Source organism: Pantherophis guttatus, chromosome 3, assembly GCF_059756535.1.
Source record: "Pantherophis guttatus breed Tessera chromosome 3, ASM5975653v1, whole genome shotgun sequence".
Lineage (NCBI taxonomy): Eukaryota > Metazoa > Chordata > Lepidosauria > Squamata > Colubridae > Pantherophis > Pantherophis guttatus.
The window spans coordinates 96,843,276-96,855,358 of record NC_142065.1 but is presented as its reverse complement, the minus strand read 5'-3'; the positions used below and the strand labels follow the sequence as shown (position 1 = coordinate 96,855,358).

Here is a 12,083-nt window from a genome sequence, read left to right as displayed (position 1 = left end):
AATCTCAACTGTCTGTAACAAATGCCATGATAAAAGACAGCCCAAAAACAAAGGAATACTGCTTTATGAAAAGACAAAATAAAAATGAGCCACAATGAATAAGCCTGTAAGAAGCAAACAGAATTCTAAAAACCCAGATGTAGGAATTGGAGTTGGGACTATTTCACAGAGAGTTGAAATCTTTGTAGGGGCCTTTTGTTTTATTTTTAATCTGTTAGAGACAAATTTTATTTTCTCAGAAATTAATGGCTTGACCAGTAATCTTAAGATATGTTTGAATATCTCCAGTCTTATTCCTCTGTGGCACCCTTTACATCATGCTGGCCTTTGGAACAATTCATTTGTATGGAAAGCTATTCCTCTGTGGGCTGTAATGAATTATCTAGATTCAAGTGAAATGAAAGTGTGAATGCTTCCACCCTCACAGACATTGAGATAGCCAGAAATTTCCTTGTTACATAAATGGAATTTCTATTAAAATCTGGTTGCATTTTCAAATGATATCAGCACAGTCTCCTATTTTCTCTGTCATAATTCTTCAAAATGTATTTGGGTTTGGGAAATTATTGTTTCATTTTTCTGCCTTCTCTCTCATATAGTTAAAGCCTTTCATCTTAAGTATGATGAAGTTCGTCTAGATCCAAATGTCCAGAAATGGGATGTAACAGTTTTAGAACTCAGTTATCATAAACGGCACTTGGACAGACCAGTGTTCCTGCGTTTCTGGGAAACATTGGACAGGTAAATATCCATTTGATAGGGAAAGATACAACTGTAAGGTAAAAGTAAAGGTTCCCCCGCACAAGTGTGCTAGTCGTTTTCGGCTCTAGGGGCGGTGCTCATCTCCGTTTCTAAGCCAAAGAGCCAGCGCTGTCTGAAGACGTCTCCGTGATCATTTGGCCAGCGTGACTAAATGCCAAAGACACACGGAGCGATGTTACCTTCCCATCAAAGTGGTCCCTATTTTTCTACTTGAATTTTTTACATGCTTTCGAACTGCTAGGTTGGCAGAAGCTGGGACAAGTAACGGGAGCTCACTTCGTTATGCGACGCTAGGGATTCGAACCACTGAACTGCCGACCTTCTGATTGACAAGCTCAGCCACTGAGCCAAACTCGTCCCTTAATACAACTGTATTGTTATCTAAAGATCAGGAATCACTATACAGATAAGAAAAAATTTTATAAACTGTATACAAAAGCTGTGTTGCAACCCAGATTCATAGTGGAGTCAGGTGACTTTATACATTTATAAAATAAAAATGACACATTGGATTTTCGAATCCTGTATAAATTTAAATTATATGAATTATTATATATTTTATATATTAACCTCACAGAGTTATTTTGCAGAGCGAGATGGGTGACGTATAAATGTAATAAAGAAATACATTTCAATATTTTTGAATATGTTGTAACTTCTAATACTCCACTTTAAAATTTATTATATGATGTTCTTCCTTAGTCCTTGTTTTATGTTATTTGCAATACCTATTATGAATTAATTCACTAAATGTGAATACATTTCATCAATAAACTAGTATAGCATAAGGACTGCTCTAGAATGCTGCATGCTTTATCAGGTTACTTTCACGTGCTTTATATTGAGTTTCTATTTTAAAAAATAGTGGATCTGAAAAAAAGTCTCCTCTCCCATCATATACCAGATCCCAAATATACCCTATATATAAAACTAGTTTTTTCCCCTTAATATACAAAATTTCATGATAAAAACAAATGTACATTTACACTCAGTCTACATTATTTAAGTTTCACTAGTTTTGGAAAACATAATACTAGCTCTCTGCCTTTTCCAAAAATAATTTTAATCCACAGAGTCCCAGCCTATCTATATTTAAGATTGGTCTCAGAAAGGTGACTGTAAACTGAATTTTCTATTCTAGAATACTGTTCTTGGACTTCCCTTCCTAGAGACCCATGTGCAATTTCGTTTAAATGACAAATGGAAACATTTTTTTTTTGTGCTAGGTAATTGTAGTCTATCTCTAATTTATTAACCACTTTGAGATTGTTGGTTGAAGAATTACAGTTGACCTCTAGTTTAATAGTCACTCTGAGATTTTTGGTTGAAGAACTGTACAAATATTATTAAATAAATAGATCAGTTAAACTGCTACTCCAGTTCATCTTATCTGTCCCCTTATAATTGTTTTCAGACCATCAATAAAAACAATAGAAGTTATAAAATTAAATGGAAATTAATAATAACTTTGTTGGGAAATAATAGTCTTCTGTTATAGAAAGTTCAACCAAGTATTTCTAAACAATATGTTAGGAAGAAAGAAGAATGATATTTTTTTTTCTTCTCTTCAGTTGTGTCTGATTCTCAGAGACTGCTTGGATGAGACCCTGTAATTTTCTTTGCAAGGTTTTTCAGAAGCTGTTTGCTTATTTTCTTAGGGCTGAGAGAAAGTGACTGGTACTAGGTCACCCAACTGGTTCTGTACCTAGAAGAGATTAGAATTTACACTCTTTTGGTTTCTAGCCTGATGCCTTAGCTATTATAGCAAACTTTTCAGAATGGATGATACCTAAATGTAATTATAATGCTTCTTCCCTCACACAAATGGATATACTTTGTTGATTTTATCATTTTAATTGAATTGTTGTATTTTGAATTGTATATATCATTTTTACCTTTTGAGAATTCATGCTTCAATTTGCAAATTTATGTAGGTACCAGTTATGGTAATATGGATTTTCTTTCCTTTATGTTGCAGGTATATGGTCAAGCATAAATCCCACTTAAGATTCTGAATTCTAGACTGCCATTTCATTTTGAAAACTATTGTGATCCAGAAAGGAAAAACAAATTCTCTGTCAGCATTTGTGAAGAACATTATTACAGATAAAGAAGAAGTCATAATTCAACCTTTTATAAAACGTTGTTGGATCACTACGTTACAATGAAAGGCCAACAGTTCTTCTCTATAACAAGCAAGGGATTTGCTTAAAACTATTTTTTAATAACATAAGCCTTTTCGCCTGCAATTCAAATTGTATATTTTGATAGCAGCCATTTCTTTCCCATTTTGTTAAATTAGCAAACTTTTTACAATTACTTTTTTGTTCAATAGAATATAGGTTGATTTTCATGGAAGATTACAAATTTATGTGTGTATGTATATATAGAAATAGAGATGGATGTTCTAAACTACTTCGCTTCTAAGCATAGTTCTTGGTTCTTTGATTTATTGTTTCATTTGTGAAAAACATTTTGTTTTTATTGGTATTATCTTCTAGTCTAAAGAACTCTAGGAACTGAGCTAAGTGAAGATTGCTTTAGCTTAATCAGATTGTCAACCTGTATATGTATTATATATTCTTTCTGTCTTTGAAAAAAGGGAGGAAAAAGAAAAAGAAAACTTTTCTTTTCTTATGATCATAATTTACCAAAACTGTAAAAAGAGTCATTATGAATACATTTGAAGTGCAACATTTTCCATGCAAATATTTCTTTTAAAATTGTGTTGTCTTATGACCCCCATATTGAAGTACCAGTATATATGAAATGCTGTATACACGAGTACATTATATTTGGAGCAACTGGGATTTTTAAAGATCAGAATTGGCAAAATTTATTCTTCTAATCCCAGAAGTTAACTAGTTTTTACCATTGGTATTACTATATTATTTTAACTATATGAGAACCAGATTTGACTCCATAGAAGGAGCACATTTTACTGTACACCCAATCATTATCAACATGCTTTTTTCCAGTCTTAGCACTGGTATAAAAAGAAGATGCAGCAGGAACTTACCTTCTCAGGTTGTAAATCTGATTATAAGGCAGGATCCTGCTCAATGTAATATCTCAGTTGCAGGGAAAATGTAGATTCTCACCCATTACAATAATGACTGCTCAGCATTTCCATTAAAAAAAATCAGTAACCAAAGAACATGTTTTACTTGATCAAGAAAGGAGCACAAGAGAGCAAGGAAATGTTATTTCTGTATGTTTGTATTTTATAATATAGTTGCTGAATGCTGCATACCAGTGCACAGACAGAATTAACCTAATTGTTTACTTTGACCTGGATTTGGGGGGATGAAATAATTTGGAGTTGGGGAGTTGAATCCAAAACCATGTTTTTATGCTGAGCATCTGACTAAAGTAAAATATTCTATATATTCTTCTTTAGTTTTGCTTTAGATCATTCTCTAAATGGTTTATCATGTAACATTTCCTAATGAAATGTGAACTTTTTAAATTTTCTCCTAATGATTTTTAGGATACTTTGAATTCTTTTCATATTTATTTCTGGTACACTGAGACTGTGATTTCAATTTTATTGTAGTTACGGCAAGAATAAAGTTTTCAGCTTTTCAGGAAGCTTTTTCTGTTATGAGAATCCACAGTAATAGTATTTTTGAAAGAAAATCACTACAAAACTAGATAGGTGTACTAAAACAGGAATGCAACATGTCTTTAAAATAAAAAGGGGCTTCAGAAATCAAATTTAATATTGAATCTTCCAGCACTTTGATTTAGCACTATGAAGAACTAAAATTGCTCTTATCTTTAAATGTTGGAGTACAACAAAAACAATTGTTTGTACATAGTTCCACAAATGTGGAAAAAATTATAATGTGATGGTTTTAACATTTTATACAACTATAATTTGAAAAACTATCACTCCTGTGGATAGAAATTCAAAAGACCATAGTTTAAAGATGTTACTTTTCAGAGTGCTATTGGAGCTTATCATGTGAAGTAGTGTGTTGCTTCATTGGAAAGGCAGATCCATCTAAGAATCACTTCTCCTTCTGTAGCTTGTGATCAGAATGAATAGGGTAAACGGTACACACATGAGTCATTTAATTTCATTGTTTTTGAGGAAGAAGTGGCAGCTGTAACTCCTAAGACTCTATTCAAAACTACTCAAGTGCAAAGCCTTGTTGCATATACAGTAGAACCTCTGGTCACGAAGGCTTCTGAACACGACCAAATCGAGTTCCGACCAAAAAATTCACAGGGTTTTGGGGTTTTTTGTGGCCAAATTCCCCTTCCACACCATTTTTTTTTTTTTTTTTTTTTTGTAAGCACCAAATTTCCAAAATTAGGTTCCAGTCACAACCAAATCAGTTTGTGATCAAAGTTATGGAACGAATTATGGTTATGACCAGAAGTTCTACTATAATGCATGCTGTAATAAGCACACAGGAATCGGTATTAGAAGATGAGGTGATAGCATAGTTCAATTAATTATTGTAGAGAGACATTATAATTCAAGCTTGGTCTGACTCTGAAAACTAGAAACCTTTATGCTGTATGAATTTCTTAAGAGACATCCGACTGCTCCGAGTCAGAAACTGAATGTTGCAATGGAGGAACCCTTAATTTAATCCTGCAGGACCATAAATACCCTCCCATAGCAAATAAATGTCTGCACATGCACAGTAAAAGGCTTTTTCTCCTGACATAAACCATGATGGGAGAAGCCTGTTTACAATTGAATTTGCTAATAGTCCCCAATTAAGAGTGTATTACTTTTTCCTATTATTTCAATTAGTATAGGACAAATAGTTGATTTAGATCAGACTATTGTATTATTCATTCCTCCTTTAATTTCTCTCTTTTTGAGAATGAGCGATAGCCTTTGCAACTCACTGAAACCTGTGTGTGTGTGTGTGTGTGTGTGTGTGTGTGTGTGTGTGTGTGTGTATGTGTGTAGTGGCCCATGTGATAACATGAAATAATATTGTGCAGTTGCAATTAGTATTAATCCTTTGATACAGTAAGCCAGTTATTCATTCAGGTAGGTTATTATAGGTTAAATGTGTTAACGCAGTTCTACATTTGTTGGAAATTGTTCTTCATTATTAAAAAGTCATTAAAAAGGAAAATAGGGTGGGAGAGGTTCTTCATGCAAACTATACCGCTCCATAGTGCTTTAAAGCATTCTCTTGGCAGTTTACAAATGTCAGCATATTGCTCCCAACAATCTGGATCCTCATTTTACCAACCTCAGAAGGATGGAGGACTGAGTCAATCTTGAGCTGGTCAGGATCAAACTCCTTGTGGGCAGAATTTGCCTGCAATACTGCATTCTAACCACTGCACCACAGCAGTGCATCTGTAATATTTCAGCAGGTGCATATATGAAAGATGCTTCTAAGATAAGGTAGCAAAAGAGGTAGTATTATGCTAAGGGATTGAAGTGGCTCCATTCTTAGGCCAGACTTAAAGCAAGTTTAAAATGCACTATTTTGATAATAAGAAAGACAAAAATTGATTTAAATTTTGTAATTAGCAAAAAGTAAACTGGATGAGGATTTGAAGGAAAGATGTGCAAAATGTTCTATGTACACATGGATGTTTTTCTATGGCGGTGACCATGTCTTGGAACACAATTTCCATTGATTTTAAGCAGTAACACACTTGGCCCATATTCCACATACAGTTGCAAGAAAAAGTATGTGAACCCCTTGGGATTACGTGGAGTTTTGCATGAATTGGTCATAAAATGTGCTCTGAACTTCATCTAAGTCACAACAATAGAAAAACACAGTCTGCTTAAAATAATACTACACAAACATTAGATGTTGCCATGGTTTAATTGAACATAACATGTAAACATTTACAGTGCAGGGAGGAAAAAGTATGTGAACCTTTGGACTTAATAACTGGTTGACACTCCTTTGGCAGCAATAACCTCAACCAAGCGTTTCCTGTAGTTGCAGATCAGACCTGCACAACGATCTGGAGTAATTTTGGACCACTCCTCTTCACAAAACTGTTTCAGTGTAGCAATATTCTTGGGATGTCTGGTGTGAATCGCCCTCTTAAGGTCATGCCACAGCATTTCAATCAGGTTGAGGTCAGGACTCTGACTGGGCCACTCCAGAAGGTGTATTCTGTGTTGTTGAAGCCATTTTTTTGTTGAATTACTTGTATGCTTTGGGTCATTGTCCTGTTGCATCACCCATCCTCTGCGGAGCTTCAGTTGGCGGACAAATGGTCATACGTTTTCCTGCAAAATGTCTTGATAAACTCTGGAATTCATTTTCCCATCAATGACAACAATCTGTCCAGGCCCTGAGGCAGCAAAGCAGCCCCAAACCATGATGCTCCCTCCGCCATGTTTTACAGTGGGGATGAGGTTTTGATGTTGGTGTGCTGTGCCTTTTTTTCTCCACACATAGTGTTGTGTGTTCTTCCCAAACAACTCAATTTTGGTTTCATTTGTCCACAGTATATTTTGCCAGTAGTGCTGTGGAACATCCAGGTGCTCTTTTGCAAACTTCAAACGTGCTGCAATATTTTTTTTTGGACAGCAATGGCTTCCTCCGTGGTGTCCTCCCATGTACTCCATTCTTGTTTAATGTTTTCCTTATTGTAGATGTGTCAACAAAAATGTTAGCATCTGCCAGAGATTTCTGTAGGTCTTTAGCTGACACTCTAGGATTCTTCTTTACCTCATGAAGCATTCTGCGCTGTGCTCTTGCAGTCATTTTTACAGGATGACCACGCCTAGGGAGAGTAGCAACAGTGCTAAACTTTCTCCATTTGTAGACAGTCTGTCTTACGGTGGACACATGAACATCAAGGCTTTTGGAGATACTTTTGTAATCCTTTCCAGCTTCATGCAAGTCAACAATTCTTGATCATAGGTCTTCTGAGAGCTCTTTTCTGCGAGGCATGGTTCACATCAGACAGTGCTTCTTGAAACCAGTAAACCCAAAACAGGTATGTGTTTTTAAAGGACAGCTGTCAGCAACACATCCAATATCATCACACTGATTGGAGTCAAGGTTGGCTCACTCCTGGCTCCAATTAGCTCTTGGAGAAGTCATTAGGCTAGGGGCTCACATACTTTTTCCTCCCTGCACTGTGAATGCTTCCGTGTTATGTTCAATTAAACCATGGCAACATCTAATGTTTGTGTAGTATTTTAAGCAGACTGTGTTTTTCTATTGTGACTTAGATGAAGTTCAGAGCACATTTTATGATCAATTCATGTAAAACTCCATGTAATCCCAAGGGGTTCACATACTTTTTCTTGCAACTGTAAACTGATACAAGAGCAATCAATTATCAGCTATCTTCTGGATGTGTTTGACTGACATTCTCAACATTTGCACTGAAAAACATCTATAGGAGTTCAGGTTGGAGAATTTATTTAATTTATTCATCATTAAATTTATATGTTGCCCATCTCACTATCCAAATCTAAATGACTTTGAACAATTACAATACAATAAAGAGACTAATATAAACACATTAGAAACACTAAAATTAACAGGAATTAAATAGAACTAGGAAGCAAATACACAAGTGGTAGGGAAGCAGGACCATCTCTCTTACTCTACCAACCACCCCCAGTGTAAAGCGCCTCCAAGGGCCCCAGGCCAATCCCAGAGCTTGGAGACCCTTCATATTTCCATAGAAAAGTTTTCATTTTGTGTAATGGACAGGAGTTCCCAATCAGGAACTCTTGTGGTTGTGTTATCTAAAGATCTGCCAGTCTTTCAATCTTTTATTATATCTTTCAATATTCTATTGCTGAGCACATTGTAAGCCGCCCTGAGTCTCTGGAGAAGGGCGGCATATAAATCAAATTAAAAAAAAAAATCTTTTCTGATGCTAGTTCCAAAGGCAAAAATTATGAAAGGACAAACTGGTTGTACATACAAAATCCACATTCAATCCTTTTCTTCATATGAACCCATAAAGGTCCCACTTGTCCCCTCCACTTTAAAAATATTCCAAATTCTATTATGACTATCAATGACATACAGATCCCATCCAACAAGGCCCGTTTTTATTTAAATTTCAGCCTACAGATTGATTATACACCTATCAGTAGTTGAGATCAAGGCAAATTTTCTTTCCAATCATAATCCCATGTTCAATTTTACACTAGAATTTTACACATACGATTTTGTTACACTTATAAGCAGTAGGATGCAATTGATTCTCACCGAAATCTCTGTATGGATCAACATTCTGTAAAAATTCAACAAGGTGGGGAAACATACAAAAAACATTTCTGGAATTCTTTTTTTAACTCTTGCCCAGCAATGACCATAATAGGAAGCATATTTTTTCTGTTTAATACGTTTGTGTGTCTGTGTGTTTCTGCTTTCCCCTTGTGATGCATCTGATATATTGGTGTGTGTATGAGTACTTGGAAGCGGAAGACAAGCTGAAATTCCTCACTGGGAGTAACATGATCAGGATTTCGAGAGGTAGGTAAGGTTAGGCTGGAATAGTCAGCCACTTTCCAAGTCCCTGCCTGTGTTTTTCTCCATAGTCCCAAGTCTCATTTTTAAATTTGGCTTTTGTTTTGCTAACTTCTCCGATTATACTACTTTTGTTTGCATTCTGTTCTATTTTTTTTGAAAATTATCTAGCTGATCAATAGTCAGGACACACAATTTTCTCTCCATAATTTTTTCCAACATTCCACTAGATTGAAAGGGGGAAAAAAGGTGTGCTATGGAATTCAGCTTTATGGATATTTTAGAAATTTGCCTGAAAGGCATTTTATGTAGTCAATGTAAATGAATAATTTCTCTACAGAAATATAGATCAGTTTAGTAGAACACATAGGTTACATTAAATTTACCTCAGCAAAATTAGATCAGCTGATGGCTTCCACAACCTATATAACACAAAGAAGGGAGGAAGGAAAGGCCAGCACCAAAACAGTATGTAACAAAATGTGCATCCAATCCAATGCTGCACAGAAATGCAAATGTGCATCTTGATATTATATAAAATGATAAAATGTGCCATCTTGGGGTTCTGCAAGAGCCTAAAGACAATTGGCCTGAGGACCAAAGGGAGGAATTCCATGCTTGACGTGGCTGGCTAGACTGATGGTAGACTCCACCTTTCCCATCCCCCCACCCCAGTCTCTGCTCTTCACCCATCCATCTTTTTGTTTATCATATTGATGTATTATTCTCATTGTGTCCCTCGGTCATTATTTTATTGTTCTATTATTTTTTTTGTTTACACTCTTCATTTTTCTTCTTTTTTATTACTGTAAGCCACCTAGGGTAGCCCCATGGCGAGATAGACAACAAAATTTAACAAATAACAAATAGTCATAGCAATTGGGACTGCTGGAATTATCCTCACTAAGCGATGAGATCACATGACATGCTTTGTGACTTCATTGCTTAGTGACCGCAATCCCGACCCCAAATTGCCATTGTAACCCAAGGATTACCTGTATAGAGTCAAGTGATATTTCTTTGCACAGTTTGGGAAGAGTTCTGTATCATATCTTAGATTTTAGCTGAGCTTCTGCTGAAAGATCTGATGGATTAGGTTAGAAATCAATCATTGTGGAGGTAATCTATGTAGTCACTAGGAGGTGATGCTGACTTAATAACATGTAATCAGTTGAACTATACAGTCTCCAAGCAGCATTTATCCACAATTGTAAAGAAATCTTTTGAATCAAATACACCTGTCTTTATTTTTATTTTTTATATTCTTGTAGGAATGTAGAATGTATATATAGTATATTGAAATCGCTACAAGTCCATAAGGATTGAAGAATTACAAACATGAGTTCAAGAATGATGTCATTGTCAGTTCACACAAATAGCAATTTTGCCTTTGATATCTGTTTTCAGTTCAATCAATGCATAAAACACACTGGTATGTTCTTTGCGGCAACCGAAAACCAAATTTTATGATACAGCTTCTCAGGCTCTTGCTCAGTGAAATATGTCTCCACTTGCTAGTACTTGCTAACTCTTTCTGTACACAAAACAGAAGCTGGCTAAAATTAATGGCTTAGATGGTGATTTTAAAATTTAATGTTGTGGGGCTGTGCTCATTTTAATTCAGGAGCTATAACTAATGCCAAGCACTTTATTAAGGCAATGTGTTCATGAAAAATTAAATATCCCTGCTTGGAGGAATTGTTGGCCTAGCAGGTTAAAGTTCACCCAGCATGCTGGCGGCAATTGTCAATGGTGCAATATACCATGTAAATCAAATTTGGTAGATGTCAAATTCTGGCTATTCTAATGCCCCTATAATGAACACTGCAGATTTCATTAAAAATTGCAGTCATCAGCGGTGATTAGGATTTTTTCCCCTCCTCATGGCTATTTACTTTGCTACAAAAGACAATGTTACTCCAAAAGTACCAAGAACCAGAACCAGAAGTGAATCTTCTGATTTTATAATATTAGTTTTACTCCTATAACAAGTTGTAAAGAAATTGTAAAGAAATAGAACATATATACAGAAAACAATCAATACAGGTAAAAACAACTGTTCGCCAAGCAATAATTCCATGATACAGTAGGTTTAGGTTTTTAGGTTTTATTTGATTTATATACCACCCTACTCTCGAAGAACTCAGGACGGTGAACAGCCACAAGATAAAACACATAAGTACAAAATTTAAAAGCAAAATAAAACAGAATTAAACAATTTGGCCCAAGACAGATTTAAAACACCCCAATAATTAAGAACAGATTAAAATTTACATTTTAAAAGGGAAAAAGGGAAAGTTAGGCCAGGCCAGCCTGATGGAATAAAAAGGTCTTGAGAGCGCGGTGGAAGGTGCACAGATCCGGGATCCTCGTATCTCCAGGGGGAGCTCATTCCAGATAGTAGGTGCTCCCACAGAGAAGGCTCTCCCCCTCGGGGCCGCCAGTTGACATTGTTTGGCTGACGGCCCTCAGAGGAGCCCCTCTCTATGAGAGCATACTGGCCGGTGGGAGGCTACTGGTGGCAGCAGGTGGTCCCATAGATAACCAGGTCCTAAGTCATGGAGCCCTCTAAAGGTGGTAACCAAAACCTTGAAGCGCACACGGAAGACCACCGGGAGCCAGTGCAGCTCACGCAGGAGAGGTGTTACATGGGAACGCCATGTCGCTCCCATAACCACCTGCGCAGCCGCACTCTGCACCAGTTGGAGCCTCCGGCTGTTCCTCAAGGGGAGCCCCATGTAGAGAGCATTATATTAGTCCAGGCGGGAAGTGATGAGGGCATGCGTGACCGTGTGTAAGGAGTCCCGATCCAGAAAGGGACGCAACTGGTGAATCAGGCGAACCTGATGAAAAATCCTCCCGTTCACGGCCATCAAG

The 12,083-nt window shown here is 36.4% G+C and overlaps 1 protein-coding gene across 1 annotated transcript in view; it reads left to right on the top strand.

The window, feature by feature from the left end:
• The window catches only part of CDC73 (cell division cycle 73), a 108,050-nt gene extending 103,701 nt beyond the window's left edge, over positions 1-4,349 (top strand). The window contains exons 16-17 of the mRNA XM_034409585.3: positions 600-741; positions 2,741-4,349. Of these exons, the coding sequence (XP_034265476.1) occupies positions 600-741; positions 2,741-2,777 (179 nt within the window). The 3' untranslated portion in view covers positions 2,778-4,349. The remainder of the gene's footprint in view (positions 1-599; positions 742-2,740) is intronic.
• Positions 4,350-12,083: the final 7,734 nt, after the last annotated feature.